At 31.4% G+C, this 17,958-nt stretch overlaps 1 protein-coding gene across 1 annotated transcript in view; it reads left to right on the forward strand.

The window, feature by feature from the left end:
* The window catches only part of LOC129969425 (alkylglycerol monooxygenase-like), a 39,230-nt gene extending 21,915 nt beyond the window's left edge, over positions 1 to 17,315 (forward strand). Inside the window, exons 8-11 of the mRNA XM_056083996.1 lie at positions 1,255 to 1,389; positions 4,905 to 5,021; positions 12,997 to 13,079; positions 17,036 to 17,315. Of these exons, the coding sequence (XP_055939971.1) occupies positions 1,255 to 1,389; positions 4,905 to 5,021; positions 12,997 to 13,079; positions 17,036 to 17,231 (531 nt within the window). The 3' untranslated portion in view covers positions 17,232 to 17,315. The remainder of the gene's footprint in view (positions 1 to 1,254; positions 1,390 to 4,904; positions 5,022 to 12,996; positions 13,080 to 17,035) is intronic.
* Positions 17,316 to 17,958: the final 643 nt, after the last annotated feature.

Below are 17,958 nucleotides of genomic sequence, written 5' to 3' on the forward strand. Positions count from 1 at the left end.
ATGAATGACTTGACATCTAAAAAATGCGTTTCATTTAAGTGATCAATTACTATCACTAAACAAATTCGATCGCTCTATGCCAGAACAGACTGTAAATGTGAGAACTTGCTGAAACCGAAGAGAATGACACGCTGGATAATAGAAAATGTTGCTTTATTTCATGAAAAACGCGGAGCACTGGTAATGCATAGATATACACAAATAAACAGAGCATACACAACAAATAAACATAGATATACACCATAAACAGAGCCTAGATATACACAAATAACAATATTTCTAGAAACTCATATCACAAGAAGATAGAAAAAATAAATAGGTGCTCAGAATGCAGCTAGAGAGCTCGCTTCGAGATCAACACTGATTAAAGAAAGATTGATTCTCTTCGGTCTCTCTATTCTCTTTGACAGGATATTGAATATTATTAAAATATCATCAAAACTCGTCTCTTGCTTGAAGTATCTCTTGTATTTTCTAGAACCATCATTTTTGTCGCCAAGTTGGTGGGCAAGACTGGGGGCTAGTCATTAATCTAATATCTGTTAAGTATTCACTCAAATATTTTAAAATCTCTCTTTCATATTTATGAGATTTAGGGAAGCAATATTAACTATTCGTAACAATACGCTTGTGTGCAAAATCGATGGCTCTCAAGTTACGCGATATAATTAAATTTTTACTTTTTTTCTTCATTTTTAAAAAAAATAACAATTAAAGAATTTTTTGATCAAAATCAAAATCAATTTTGTAAATTTCTATGCGTCCCTAGACTAATAATCAAATGAACCCAATAAGTGAAATTATTTTATTGTTCTAGTCTTTCAGATAATTCAGATAAAAAAAAAAGGTCAGCATTTTTGATAGAATTCAGTTTTAACAGCAATCAAAAAGTGCCAAGAAAAAATTTCGCCAAAATTATAAAAATTTACACAAGTACATTATAATTTATTATGAAAAATTTTGAACATGCGAATCACTTGCTATATAGTTTGACGAGTGAAATCGCCAAATAGTCGAAATATTTTCTTTTTGGTCGCCGTTAAAATCGACAAATACTGTATTTTTCTTTGTTTCGAATTATAGTGTATGTGCTTTAAAGACCTCTTCTCTAAAATCCTTTTTAAAATAATAAGATGAATTCATCGAAATTTATATATAAATATATAATTAAACAAGACGGATTGATTTTAAATAGTGTGAATATGATTTTTTTTTGTTTGTAGTTGATTTTCTGTATATTTATTCTGTTTATAGACGAATCACATACAGGCAGTATGGAAGAAATTCTCTACAGTGGACGGCTTCTGGAACAAATTGTCAGCTATATTCAAAGGACCCGGTTGGAGTCCCGGCACACCCTGGCTGGGACATTTGGAAGATATTCCGGAGGTAAAAATAAAACATCCAGCATACTTCCGCTAGATAATTATTACTATAAAAATCATCATAATTTAGCTATGGGAACTGAATTCTAGCAGTTTTAGTCCAGAAAAAGCTGCAAAATTTTGTTTAATCAGATTTTTATATTTCTTTATACAAACAAAAATTTTCTTTAAAAGAAATTCTGGAAATAATTTAATTTTTTTGCTGAATGTTTTTTAATAGAAGCCAACCGTACAAAATATTACCATCATAAAATCTGTGATAAGAATATTTTTTCCTCAAATTATTGTTTTGTTATTTATTAAATTATGTTTTTATGAGAAATGTGTACTGACTTCTAATTCTACGATTTTAAGCAACTTTCAGTGATTTAATATTTTTGCCTATCGTAGCACATTTTCTTTCGCACAAATAATTAGCTCTTCTAATTAATAACGGGTAACTTAAGATGCAATTATTATGGTTAATCCTTCATCAGTGAAACTTAAACCAAACCGTTTTTCCACCCGAAAAATACCTGCTATAAAACATACGCCGATTTTCTATTTTAGAATGAATTACTCTAGTTTTTAAAGAATACTTATTATTATATTATATTGGGTTATATTATATATAAAGATATATAATATATTATCTTTAATATTATATTTATTACGAGGAAGAAAAGTATAAAACGGAGAAAGAGTCGCTGAGAAATATTAAAGTTGGAATAAATACATTGGAATCAACATCGACATTTTTTTTCTCTCCTTCTCATTATCGTTACACCTTCACTCACCTGTTATGAATACGGGAAATGTGACAGAATAATAATTAACTTCACTTCCTAGCATATAAAAAGTGATTCGTCTGATATCAAGTAAATTTCTTATCGAAGTTTCCAAGTGTTTCAGACAGATTAAAGCATCATTTTGTTTCTGTAAACATTACCTACTAGATTTTAATACTGTTATGTTGACTGCGATATTGAAAAAAAACAACCCTTTATAATAGATATAATTTAACATTTTGCTTATTTACATTCATGATCTTTTGTTATGCCGATGCATTTTCCAATGTTGAGACTTATTGTCTTTCTACTAATAGCAAAGGAGAATGTATGTGCATTGACATTCTAAAGGCCAAACTATTTCTCCCATGGGAATGCCCACCCTCTAGCAATGTCTTTTGAATTTTAATGAAATGAAAAAAAATTTACATTTCTCAGCGATAGCTTTCAAAATTATTATTTCACAAAAATTAATTTTATACCATTTCAAAATTTTTAAAATTGTCTTTTTAATAATATCAGTTTAGAAGTCTTACAAATGTTTTCTAAATTTTAACAATTAAAAAAATTTTTTTTTTTCTAATTTCCAGTATGAATGACATTGTTGCCATGAATAACAAATCTTTATCATTGATTCATCAAATGTTTTATCTCGCTATTTTTTTCCTATTATTAAAAGTTAAGGATATCACGTTATCAAGATTCTGTTTAATATATACTATATATAGTTTATAAAACAAATAAAAAAGTGCATTTACAATATCGCGAAATTTAGAAGACAGATGAATTGAAAATTTACATTTTCAATAATGCTATGATATCAGAGGACTGCTCTCCGTTAGAAAGGTTCATGCACATAATAAACAGAACATGAGTAAGACAATTAAATTAACTGACATGAAATTATATCTAAGCAATTTAACTAAAATTAAATGTAGTATAGTGAGTGTGTTGCGATTTTCTAATGAACTGCCCGGTTTTAAATATTATATTTTTAATCTACACAAACACAGCTACATTTTTAAAATTTACAAACACATATAGACAATTAAGTTAAAGTAAATAGTATGGTGGAGAGATTCCACCGTTTCCAACCGAAAGCATTCGGCGTTAGCGCAAGGGTTGCGCATAGGAAAAAGTCGACCTCAGGATGCAGGTCTCCCGTTCAACTGCTTGTCTGTAAACGCCACAAGGGGCTTCTGTAAAACGCCACAAGGGGCTTCTGTAAAACGCCACAAAGGGGTGCTCTCTGCTGAAGGGGAAAAAGAGGTGCTACAGTAGTAAATATTCCAGACAAACTAGCAAGTCGCTAGAAGCGACTAGTAAATAACATATTCAAAAAAGAAGGAGGGAATGTGTTTTTTCTTTTATTTACTATCCTTTCTGCCAGAGGGCATGAAGAAACTTCTATTAATATGATAAATGAGTCATTAAAATAAAGAACTGCTTTTACAAATCGTTTTTGAAATGATTGTTAAAATTGCTTAGAAAATAAATAAGTTTGTTTATCTTTATTTACTTACCTGTTATTTATATGTTAATTTTCGTTTTTTCAGTCAGCTGAGCGTTTACAAGCATATTAACAAGAGTGAAATATATGCTTGTTCAGAAAACAAGGACATAGTGCTTTATTCGATGTCTGTTTGTTTATCAAATATTAGCATTACTTTAATCCATTGACAAATATTAACGATAGTATAGCCCATTGTTTACTACCGAGTATTTGTTATATTATTAAACTTGTAATTTTAAGAGCAAGCCATTCAAAGACTTTATTATTCAATATTAAAATTTCGTCGAATCCAAAAACAACTCAAATGTTTTTACATTAAACTGAATTTGAATGACAAGACATTCGAAAACCAGAATATATTATCGAATCAGATAGTAGAGACTTTAGAATGTCAAGGTTTAATATAAAAGCTCTCAAAAAACAATACTGGTTTTAAAAATATGAATATTATTCCAGGAAATCCGTCTGGCGGGTGTACGATGCAAAGTCCAACAGGCCCAGTAAACGATAAATACGCTTTACTGTAAAAGGAAACCTGAAAACGAGGCAGAAAAACGCAACCGAAAAATGTACATAAGAGCAGTAACCAACAGCTCAAAAATAACAAATCATTATTAAACAATCGCAACTGTGCAAACTATTCTGAGAATTTTCGATGGAGATCAACACTCCAAAGAAAGACTTCGTTCAACTTCTGTCTTGAATTCTACCTCAGGGGGGTTTACTGTCTTCCTGATAGGGCTAAGAAGTTTCTAGAAGAATATCGTATTTTTGCCCCTAAGCGAGAAATCACCAAAATACTAATTTCGGCTCTAAAATTGCTAAATTCATCGTCAAAGCGCAAAATAGTCGTCAAAGCCGGGAGTCATTGACTCGGCATTCATTCAGCAGGCATTCACTTTTCTACGAAATTCTGTTCCTTGCCATGAAACTAAATATCAGAGAAGTAACACATTAATCACAATATGCAGAACCGATTGAACAGAAAAAATTCTTTATTTATTCGGCTTCAAAATTTTTTTATAACTTTTTCTTCCCGAAACTTTTGTTATTTATTCTCTAAATAAGAAATATAGGTGAATAATTGTTCATATATATTATAAATTTATATCACTAAGTGCATATAATATAAAAGAAAAAATTCACATATTTCACCTTTTCCGAATTATGATATTTTTATGATTCTAAAGTCGTTGGTTTAAATAATATGCCAACTAACAAATGACTTTTTCCCCACAGCCAAAAGACGATGAGCCAAAATATGATCCAAAACTTCCAAGATGGCTGGAATTGTATGTCATATTTCACGCTGCTGCTATGGTCATAGGATACTTGCAAATGATTATGTTTCTTTCAGTAAGTATAAGTGCTGCATTGTTTTGTAAAAAAAAATGAATTTATCTTTTAACTTTCTCGTATAAGCAATATACAAAGGGTAAGTTTTGTAATTGTATAAAAAAATCTATCTCGAGATTTTTGCCGTATCCTTACGTTTTCAGGCCTGTCCGAGTCTCCGAAACATATTTTTGGATTTATGCCTGTCTAACACGTGACAAGAATAACTGAAAAACGTTCTCAATGCTAAATTTATAGTTGTTTATTAAATTATAAAGGAAATAGATTCTCAAAAAGCCTGTTTGTCTGGCTGGTAGAGATGAACGGAGTAACTATAAAAAAAAAATGGGCGAATAGAATTTAATATACAGATTTACTATATAAAATTTAAATGTACCGTGATAGCCTGATTGGTAGGGCGTTGAATTCGCATCCCTTGGGTTGCGAGTTCAAATCCTGCTTGCTGAAGACTGTCCGTGTGTGTGGTGGCTGGCGCACGTATAAATCTGTCTTGGTCACAAAGTCTTCCATTTCGAGAGTAATACCACTGGGGATGCTGGTTCAGAGGTGATCGTTCTCTGATTCATGTCTAAATTACGGTCAGAGATTGAGTGAATGAAGTCCGCCTCGTAAAAAGGGATGTGACGTTTGAGTAGCTATGACGTACTCTCGGCCCTGATTGGCGCTACTGAAAGAAAAAAAAAAGCAAGAGATCGCTTACAGATAACTGTGACAGAGGGCATGTAAAGTGCCATAAGTCACAACGCAACACCAAATTTGATTGAAATCCGTTGGCTCACTGTCTGTCTGTCTGTATTTTCGCATGTAAATACGAATTCTTTAAAACATCAATGACATAAATAAGTGAAATTTAGTGTGTAATCTTGTAAAATTGTAATTCTTTGTTAAATTTGGATTTCAATCAATCAAATCTTTTAACATTAGTACTAAAATATTTGGATTGTATTAAATATATTTTTTAAAATCTGTTTTAATTTATTAAAAGCATTTAATTTTTAAAAAAAAATATATACATGATATTGAAGCCAATTCTCTTAAAGATAACCTGCATTTAAATGCTTTGTTTTTTCATCTTGTTGCAATATTTGTTACTTAAAAACAGATTATATTGAAAATAAATTAAAATCTATAAAAATATCTAATTTTGAAAACAATAGAATATAGAAGGTGTTGGCAGCTTGTAAGTCTAAGCTCCCCCCCCAAAGAATTTAATCTAAATCTGTTCAATTATAATCATTATGGTTCCTTCTGGATAAATAAGAAAATAAATTATTTGTTATGATCAAACCCAAGAATAGAGAATTTACTTGTTTTTATTATATCAAAATTCATATTTGAAGATAAACGTAACAGCGGATTGCTTCATTCTAAATTATGGTCATATGTTAAGAACAGTAAAATTCTATATTAATCATAAATTTGATGTGAAATAATGATTTGGTCTTTCCGGGGGGGGGGGTGATTTCCTTTCGAAATTACTTTTTTGAGAACATTCTTTTTAACCCATGCAGCATCCTCTTAATGATTTAACAAAAAATAAATAAATAAAAATAAAAAAATAAAATAAAACATCTTACATTTTTAGTGTTTTATGAAAATTCCAGATGGATATATAGACACAATAGCACTGTTGTCACGAATAAATATGTTTGTGCTTCTGAAAGAGCTAGATTTTTTTCCTATTCATTGAATTGAAAAGAATGTTCACATGTTCCTGTATTTTCTAAATTATTTTTTAAATTTTACCTCCTTTTTACAATCAACAGTTATTTCAAACAATATATGGTTCAAAAAAAATTTTTTTTCCACATTTTATTCATTCCAAACTGCTAGCGAATTATATTCTATGAATGGAGATGTAACTTTTTATGTTAGTGGTTTGAGGATGAGAAGAACAGTGCTTTTGTATTAACCACATGGCACTGGCGAATTTTATACTTAATAATGATTAATATGATATTCTTGGCGATGGTTTTAGCGAATCAATCGCTCATTGCAATAAACGCGATATTTTAGCAATTAATCGCTAGTATGTGGAAAAACACAAGTTACAGCCATTTTTTCAGACTTTCACTCCACATAAAAGAGTACAAATTTAAACTCCATATAATCTATGACCACATGCAGTTAGAATTATGATAAAATAGAGTATCGAATCCAAGAGTCTTGAACTTTGTTCGAAGAAAAAAAAAGGCTTCTTAAATTGAAGAATCCAGAATTCCTAGTACAGATGCCTTTGCATTGGGATATATTTTTCATCCACAGGTTTCTTGTTGGTTCTCTTAATTTTTTATGGAACAATTGTAGTTGTAAAATAACATAATATTAGCAATCGAAGATAATTTTTATTCTCTTTGCAAATTTGACTAATACTACTGAATAGATTAACGGCGAAATTAAAATAAACTTTGGATTGAAATTATCTGTCCGAAATGCTATTTATAAATATTTCCATAACAACAAAAAACAGCAAAATGAAACAAAAATAATCAGAAAAAACAAACAAAAAATAATTTTAAAAAATCAGAAAATGAAACAAAATATAAAATCTATTATTATGAACTTGAAAATACTGCAATAAAAATATTAAGATGTATGTATGATGTATGAATTTCAAAGCTTTTTCAAGGAAGAGAAAAAAATAAATGTTGAAATGAGGCTTCTAAAAACCATTAAAAGCTAGAATATTCTTTTACTCGACAAAATGAATAACATCACTCTATATAAAGCGTATAAATTTCAAAAAATGCTCATTTAAAATTTTTAAAACAAATTAAATCCATTTATAAATAATTTGTTAGACAAAATTATAGTAATTTGTTTTTTTTTTCTGAGAAAAATAGCGTTTAAAATGTATGATTGATTGGATGACTGACGTTGAATTAAGAGAATTTAGATAATCGAATTTGACCATTTGATTTAAATAATAGGTGGCATCTCAGATAGAAAGAATTAAAAAAAATTACCATCGATGAATGACTGATTAAAAATTATCATCGATATATTTTGTGTTGCTTGAGTGTGGTATGTTGGAGTCACATAATTCCCCTTTTTGCTTAAATTTACTTATTATTACTTAACCACCTTAACAAACAATTATTATTTAGCTTCAAAGATAAAAGAAACAGGGCGACGAAAAATTTCAATTTATTTATATTAATTATTGTGACGATGTGGGAGTCAAAATTGATGATAATGAATTAAAGACAGAATTACATTCACACTGTTTATAGAACTAATCCAAGATGGCGACGTTTTTACCTATATTGTGCGAAGTCATACAAAAATAGAAAATAATCTTATGTTCTTCACTGCTTTTTACTTTTTCTTCGACATTTTTGTCATAAAACAAGCTTAATATTATGAAAAGCTTAGTAGCAGCATCAGCACCTTCCATATTGTGAAAGTCATCTTTAGATCATCGCTGGTTTTTATTTTTTCTTCGACATTTCCGCCATTCTGATATAGAACAAGCACAATATTATGAAAAGCTTGGTGGCAGCATCAACACCTTCCACATCGCAATCTAGCTGGTCTTCCTTGAATGCGAATTCTCCGACAAAATCCAAAATGGAATAGACTGTCAGTTTTTTCTTAAACTTTTGTGGAAATCTGGTACGCTGCTTTTTTGTTTTCGAGGCCGTTTTGCGTTTGCGTTTTGGTGATTTTCTTTTCTTTCTTTTCGTATATTTTCTTGACATATTCCAAGATAGTGATTAATAATTTCATACCATACTATTTGTTTTAAAAATTTGGGATTGAAAAATCTTTAAGATCAAGAATTAAGCCGCAGCTGATTTGTTTAAATTTTGTTTATGAACTTACGAAAAAATAAATTCTGAATAGAACTTTTAAATAACAATATACCAACGATTGTTAAAGCTATTTCTGAAAGCTTTGTTGGTGATAGACATGTATAAACTGATTATTACACTTTCTATTGTTAGTAACTCTATACAATCAGTATTGGACTATTAAATACTACCAAACTAATCGACTGTCGTTTGAAAACTGATATCCTTTTTACTTTTTAAAAATATATTTAATTGTTAAAAAATATTGTGAGTCATTTAAAGTTTTAAACTTTCTGTAAAATTAAAAATGCTTTCAATAGGTAATCTCCCAGACTACATTAAATATTGGATTAAAATTTTCTTATTTATGTTCTCACTTTTTACTTTCTCACGTCGAAAAATCGCCAAAAAAATTTGGGACCGTAGATTTTGATGAACTTCCGCGTTTGAGACCTCTTTGAGTTCGAAAGGCATATTTTTGGCATATGTCTGTCTATCTGTCTGTGAGCATGATAATTTACAAACGCCTTCAGCTAGACTGTTGAAATTTAGTATATGGACTTAGGGTCAAATATCCGTTAACGAACAAACGATATATGGACTTTACGATTAAATCGTCCGCTTATCTGTCTATGACAAAGATAACTCAAAAGCTCTTAGACGGTTAAAATTTGGTATAAGGTCTTTAAATCAAATGTGCAGATTTCTGTCAATTTTTGAAAAAATCGCATTCATAGGAAATCTGTCTGTCCTGTAGTTCGTGCATAAGGGAACTCCATAACTAAAGAAAGAAATGAGCTTGATTAATAAAATTAAGTACGCAGGTTTAGTCATAGATTCCTATGACAATAAGCCATAGATTCCAATGACATTTTGAGCCAACTCTGTCAAAGGATTGAGCATCAATCGGTCTTTACTTACGCATGCATGTAAACCAATAGCTCAGAAAAGAAAAGATTTAAATTTTTAAAAAAATGGTATGCGACCACAGCTGTAGTTTGGAGTCAAATTTTTGTTTTAATCCGTTGACAAAAAAGGCGTCCAAAATACTTATCTGTACATTACTGTAAAAATGCCAGATTCCACGCTAAAGATCGATATTTCGTAATTATTACTCACCGATGTCTTACAAGGCATTCGCAGCTTTATCCAATTATATGAGGGGTGGGTGGGTGGAGTCATATCACTGACTCTCCTACCCACCCGAAGGCACACGGATAAAGAAAACTAAATGACCGTACCGCAGCAACAGCAACACTGGTGGGAACTGTGGTTGAGTCCTAAGGGCCATCACCGGCCACGTTACAACCCTTCTCGAAGAAAGTACGTCCCGTCATCGATGGGAGGAGCCAGATCTCCCACCTTTATGTGTACCCTCCAGAGTGGCGAGATCCAACCACCATACTGGAAGCATCTCATTTTCATTTCGAGGTGCCCTTCCCCCCCCCCCCCGGGTGGGTGGGTTTATGCGGGGATGGATAAAACCTGCATTGAAAAATATACAAGAACGTTTCGAGGAGACTTTTCAGCTTGTTTATTTATATTTTCTTATTTAAATTATAATCAATCTTTGGTGACAAGTTGGTGCGCCGTAATTAGTGGTTGCTAAAACCTTAAATAAAGATTTTTTTGGCAACTTTTCCTTACGTTTTATTCAGCTATTTTTAAACTTCTTATTTTGATAGATTTACGACTTGTGGGTACAATAATCACAGGCACTATCCCTCACATTTAATGTAATGGGAAACCTAAAGTAGTTAGCCAATTGAGATGACGCCTTCATCTTCTATCTACGATTTCAATTAGGGAGATCCATTCCTTATATTTCTGTGCTTATTATATGGTCATTTTTTTCAATTAAAAATAGAAGAAATAGAAGAGATTTTCTGTTCTTTGTACTCGAGAACCACTTATATAAAAGAAAAGATTTCATTCTCTTCACAGAAGAACTTATTAAAGAATCATTATTCATATTTTCGATTATTATTGCTTACTCATTTTAAATTAATCTTAGATTAAAAATATGCAATATTGTGGCTCTGATTTAGCCATGAAGTAAATTGAAAAAGCTGAAAATAATAGCTTGATTTGAATATAATCAAAAATGATTAATAATGAAATCCGAAATGCTAGATTTATTTTTCTTTCTTTCTTTCAAATTTGTATTCATCATTTGTCTGTCCAAAATTACAAAGTTCATCCAAATATATCCTCTTATTAATTCCAAACAAAGGAATGGTTTAATGAAACTTTAACCTTTTAGCAGAAAGAAACAGAATAAAGTATAACTATACCTTGTAATAAGTAATATTAAAAAAATATTTGGTCTTTTATTCTCAAAGTTCTTATGTGACTGTATAACAAGTTGATAAGAGTTCCTGTTATAAACATGACAAAAAACTTTAATAATTTCAAAACAAATGAGTCGATTATTAAGAAAAGCAGTAATGTTATTGTAGTTTACATGAATTAATGACAAAAAATCGCAAAAGAGAAATAACTAATTCAACCAGCGGGCGTGGTTTCCCCAAAACTTTCTCGCTTACTCTGTAATAAACTTGACATGCCAGAGAACGCCCTGCATAGCACTGGTGTACAATAGTTATGCAATATCACCTTTTGGCGAGAATTTACCATTTTTACTGAATCTATCGTATGATCCTTGGTGAGAGATTTGGCGATTAATCCCTGCCATGTGTTAATAGTATCTAAAATATGAATTTGTGTTTTAGGAGCGTTTTTCGTTTTTCTGAATCGATTCAGACAACATTTTGACACAGAAATGCACTGTAATTACAAAATGCCATACCAAATTTGATAAATTTAAATCATTGCGTTTTTCAATACAAACAGACAGATGGTCATTCCTTCGTTTGATTTCGTTCAAAATTTGGCAGGTGTCTATACTATAGTTGTTAAATCTGTGTACCGAATCTTAACTATCTAGATCTCTTAATTTTGTTGTTATCCTGTTATTTTATATTCGAACAACCAGACAGACCAACTTCTTCTAAACAGATTTTACTAAAAATTTGATAGAAATCTGCGAATTTGACGAAAAGGCCGCATGCCAAATTTCAACCGTCTAGCTCAAAGCGATTTTGAGTTATCTTTGTCACAAGCAGAGAGACAGATGAAACATTTTCCAAAATTGTGTTTTTCGAACTCGAAAAGGTTTGAGACGTGGAATTCTTTAAAATCTCGAGTTAAAAATTGTACTTTCTCTATACTACGTATACAAGAAATACTACGTATACTTTCTATATTACGTATAGAAATATATACTTTCTACTCTCTATACTACGTATAATTTTTTGTATAGCACGTATGCAAGAAAGTTAAAAGGGAGGAATCGGTATAAAATATTTTAGCAAATTGTTAAAACACAAGACATTAAATAAAATGGGAAAATGCAAAATAATATCTTTTTATTTGTAATGCAAAACAAAAACTTTAATCATATTAAACTTTAATTATTATAATAAAGTAGGTAATAGATTGGGAATGATAAATTTCATGGTGATATGGAGACAGAAAAGTTCGAATATCCGAAGCATCATGTTCTGGAAAAATTTGCTTTGGAAAACCAGTGGGAGCTTAGAGGCAGGTCAAAAGGTCAAATACGAATCCTCCTGAGTTTTCTTGAATTATGAAACAATTACATATGACAAATCCTTCCAAAAGCATCCATCGAAGACAGCGATGTTCATGAAATGTTGAAGATAGATATTTACGATTATGCTATCAACTAGTATGTAACCAGATTCCCATCCCATCTCATATTATTCATTCGCGGATTCGAAAACCTTCCACGCTTTTGCGCATGCGTTAGGGGGCATTTATTTCTTCAAATAAGGGGATGAAAAGAGGAAGGTACATTCAACAAAAGAGTGAAATCAGATTATTCGCAGAATTAGGAGGCAAATAATTGCTCATTTTCTACATACCACCCCTTAGTGAAGTACAATAATCGAAAAGTGCTAGCTCGGGATCCTGAAATGAACAGTAGCATTCTGGAACGTAACAATGGTATTTATTTTGTGCCGAAGGATTTATGGAAATGAGGCGATCACCCATTAGTGCAAGTTGTTTATAAATTCATGAAGACGTTAGATTAAGGTTCCGAAGACAATTTGTTGAGAAATGCGTTGCAATTAATTTATGCTTTCTTTTTTTTTCAGAAAATCCCAAACTGGATCACATTCATTAGCAGCCTTTATATCATATTGACAACTATTTCGATTGGATGTTTGTTAGACCTCAGGTATGTTTCCATTCATGCTATATTATTTTACTTTGAACTTGAAACTAAAGTGAATAATCTGAGTTGTTGTAGGCAATCACAATATTCAACATGTAGAACTATCTTTCTTTTTTGAAGGCATAGATTCTACGTTCATCCTAAAGGTTTAATACCCAAGTTCGTGGAACTTTTTTTATCATGTGAGAACATGATGTTGTTTTGGCTTGGGGTTTTTGAAGCGTTTTGAAGGCAACAAATTGTTGAAGCCTCAAAATGAGTAGGCAACAAATTGGCGATTTATCTCTTTTTTGTATTTTGGAGTCGGCTTTTACAGTATAGCTTTTGAAATATCTATCTCTCTAATGTAGTTTTATTTTGGAGTCGGCTTTCACAGTATACTTTTTCCATTATCTATCGTCTGCTAATGTAGTTTTATTTTGGAGTCGGCTTTCACTGTATAGCTTTTGAATTATCTATCGTCTGCTGTTGTAGTATTTCCCTTGGAAATCACAGTGTTATTGCCTTACTCGCGCAACGTTTTTTAAAAATAAATCAAACAAATTAAAATATTGTTTGTTTAATCGATAAAGATTGTTGGTTCAGGGATAATTTCAACTAATTAAAATTAGGTTATTAGAAAATAATGCAGAAGTTTGTCACATTTGGCGATTTATCGCCGACTAAAGTTACAATTTGATTTCCAAATTATACATTCTCTGAATTATTTCGAATTGTCTTAATTAATTTAAGTCATTAACTAGTTTAAACCGGTTCGAAACAATCACGAGACTATCAGATAACGCATGTGTCGATATTTAGAAAAATGATGGGTATTTTTTTCATCTCAAAATCGGTCGAGCTCCAAAACTTTGTTTGCCAGCTAGAAAAATTGCAAGTGAAAGTTTAAACAAATGAGAGAGAGAGAGAGAGATAGAGAAAGGGATAGAGACTGATAGAGAAGTCTCGTGATTGTTTCAAACCGGTTTAACTTGGTTAATGACTTAAATGAATTAAGACAAATAATGACTTAAAAATGATGATGCTTTCACATGATAACTTGAAATTTGCGATAGTAGATATCATTTTTTTGATCTCCTTTCAAAATTACCACCTTTATCTAAATTTCAATAATTCCAGAGTACGATTTGAAGGGACAACTTCGCCCTTCTTTTTCTTGGAAACAAAGGTTTTCAAAGAGCCATCTCTCTTATATTCTTTATTCTATTTTCTTACGACATTTCTAAGATTCTTTAAGATAGTTGTATATGCCATTTGTAACTCTGGTTCCTTGACTGAAGAATTAAAGAGAATTCAAAAAACATTTGTACCTCATTTTTATCAAGAAAATCAGTGGGTGTGTTCCCTCCAAAACTTTCTATCATACTCTCTAATAAAGGTGTTATTCCAGAGAACGCCTTGCATTTCATTGGCATATAATAAAGAAATATCAACCTTTGGCTCGAACTCAGCATTCTTACTGAATCTATTCGACCGAAGCGAGTATTTTGGCGATTATTCCCTGATATGTACCTAATAATATCCGAAAATCGAATTTGTGTTTTCAACGCCTTTTTACCAACCAATTCAAGCCAAAATTTGGCGCAAAACTACACTCGTAGTTAGAAAATCCCATACCAAATTTGATATATTAAAGTCACTGCGTATTTGAGTTATCGCGTATAAATGTTTGTGAAATTCAAGACCGATAGAAGGTCAATCCCTTGTTGGATTTGTCTTAAAATTTCAAAGATATCTAGACTATGGATGCTAATTTTGCGTACAGAATTTTATTTGTCTAGCTCTCTTCGTTTTGTAGTTATCGTGTTAAATTAACCGTTAACAATTAACCTTATTAAAATATGTGATATAAATATGCACTTACTAAGAAAAACATGAATGAATATAAATTTTTAAATGCAGTTGATTTATATAATATTTATTGTTCGGAATGAGAAAAAGACTGGATAAACTTTAATGAAGAAAAACATTTTTAGTTATAGATTTCCGAGTTAGAAATTAAATACAAGGCGGGTAGAAAACTCTTAATGGAAAGCCGGTGAGGTACGTCAAAATAATAGTAACAAAAAAGGCTTAGGAGCTATAGAATAAAGATATTTAATAAGAAATAATGACAGTTATGATTAACATCAACGATCGCCAGAGTGATAGAGCTTAGAACTGATAATAGAAGATTAACGAATTCTCTCGGTTAGACCAGACATGATTCGCCCTTACGCAGCAATGAAATAAAATTCTTGTGACGAGCTCTTATCAGATGTTGAGTGCCTCAAATGAAGCTTGGGTGCTATTTTCAGAAATCTTAACCTTAAATCCGTTTCTCCGACCTGCCCGATGGCACACGGAAAATTCTGAATGATCGGACTGCTCAGACAGCAACCCTGGCGGGCACTATGGTTGAGTTCTAAGGGCCATCACCTACCACTGTATAATCCTGTCCGTGTACATCCTGTCATCGATGGGGGGTAGGCGACATCCACCATTTCTGTACCCAACTGGGTGATGAAAATCAACCACCATACTGGAAATTTCTCATCCTCATTTCTGAGTGACAACCGGTGGAAGTGCTATCCTCGGAAATCATTGAATGAACTCCAGTTAAGAGACATTCCAATCATTTGTCGTATATGTTGGATATCTTACGAGTATTGGCATTCAGCGATTTCAGAAATTCCACCCACAGTGGCATACTAAAAGTACGATTCGCAGTTTGGCCAAACTGTTAACTGTCTCCATATACATTGTGGAAACATTTTCATGTTCCAGTTGTAAAAAAAAATTAATGGCCGTACTATGTACCTTATCACTGGAGCCCATATTTTGCAACATATAGATAAAACGCAAGCAGACGAATTTCTTTCCTTTCTGCAAATTTTGCACGTCATTTTAAAAAATTATGGCCCCTAATTACTGAGAGAGCTACAACAAATGAACCTGGATTTCTTCTACAACTGCAGAATAGCAATCAAAGCAATCCTTTTGAGTATACGCAAACACAGCTTCTAAGCGAATAAATTCTTTGTAATAGCATTACTTTCTTTTCTAATAATCAGATGAAAAATTTTTCTTTAGGTACATACTATCTTGTTAAAGTTTGACCCCTCACTTTTACTTTCTCGTATATACAGTATAGAAAATGTATAGTAATTGACAAAAAAAAATCACCTTGAAATTTTGACGAATTTTCAATTTTTAGACCAACTCGAAATTTTGACGAATCTTCACTTTTTAGACCCCACTGAGTATGAAAAACACATTTTTAGAAAATGTCTGTCTGACTGACTGTGACAAAAATAACTCAAAAACGCTTTGAGCTAGGCGGTCGAAGTTTGGTTTACGGTCTACACCAAATTTGAGGGTTCTATTAAATTTTGTGTAAAATCAATTCAGAAGGAGTCCATCTGTCCGGCTTTTCGAATATAAACTAACACGATAATTGCAAAATGAACAGAGCTACATAGATATAATTTGTCACACAGATTTGATATCTATAGTGTAGGTACCTGTCAGGGGTCTGAGCCAAATCCAACTATGGGTTGACTGTCTGTACTTTAAGAAATATGTAAAGGCAATAATTAAAAATACATCAACTTAAGTATGTCAAATTTTATATGGAATTTTGAAGCTGTAAGTACAGTTTTGGGACAAATTTTTATTTTAATCAATTGAGAAAAACGTGCCTAAAACAAAAATTCTATTTTTGGATACTATTAATGCATGCCACGGATAAATCGCCAAATAACTCGCCAAACATTACGCGATAGGTTCAGTAAAAAGGTTTACTTTATGCCAGAAGTTAAAATTTCATGCCAATGCCATGTAAGGCGTTCTCTGGTATAACAAGTTTATTAGAGAGTATGCGAGAATGCTTTGGGGAGACCAGCCCAGCTGTTTTAAACTCAACTTGAATATTATTCATAAAAATAACACTATAATTAAAAAATTTTTTTCCTCTGCAGTTCTTGGGGAGCCTTATTGGAACTTTTGAGATGTCCTTTGTACTTTCTCCTGGATATGGCGATACGGAGGGAATTTTCCAGTGATTATATGGTCCTGTATGCCTCAATGTATGCTTTCAGAAGTTTATTCTTCGCGTCCTTCATATTTTGGCTGTTTGCTACACCGATAACAAGGAAAACAAAACAACTGCTCTAAAATTTTCAAAATTTTGAGGGAAAAAAATGATTTATGTTAATGCTCAATATATCAGTTAAAGTTTCTTTTGTATTGCACTTGAAAATTTTTAATATAAAATAAAGTTAATATTCATCTTCTTTGATAGTAATTTCTGTTACGAATCTAATTCTGAAAAATAATATTTTCTTTTATAATTTTTTTTGCTATAAAAATCCCCTAATTTTGTGTTTAATATCGTAATAATTAAAAGAGCAGTGAGAGTACAGAATGTTTGTATTTATATGGTGATGACGAAAAAAAAAATACTACACTGATTGTGCTATTTATCTTAGTTACGCATTTCATGTAGTTTCGTTCGAAAAAGTACGAAACATTAATCGCCTATAAAATCTGTTCTATATGAAAAAAATATTTTGTTGTACGGGCAGTAAAAGATAGAATAGCTAAGCTATTTATTCTTCATGCTCTATTTTCCTCAGATTAAAATGATTTAAATTTTTACACTTTTTAAAAGTTTGGATAAAAGATTTGGGAAACAAATATTCAAGGTTCTCTTTTCAGAGATTTTTTCAGACGACAGATTCCGAATCATTTCGTAGGTCTTCATTAAATATATCTGTAGATTTTTTTATCAATTAAATTATTATTATTAAAAACTAATACTGACAGCGCATAGAAAGCAGCTGAAATATTAACATGTGTATCATTGCTGAAATATTAACACCTGTTTCTACGAGTCCAGAAT

The sequence above is a fragment of the Argiope bruennichi genome, chromosome 1 (assembly GCF_947563725.1).
Source record: "Argiope bruennichi chromosome 1, qqArgBrue1.1, whole genome shotgun sequence".
In the NCBI taxonomy this organism is placed as follows: Eukaryota; Metazoa; Arthropoda; class Arachnida; order Araneae; family Araneidae; genus Argiope; species Argiope bruennichi.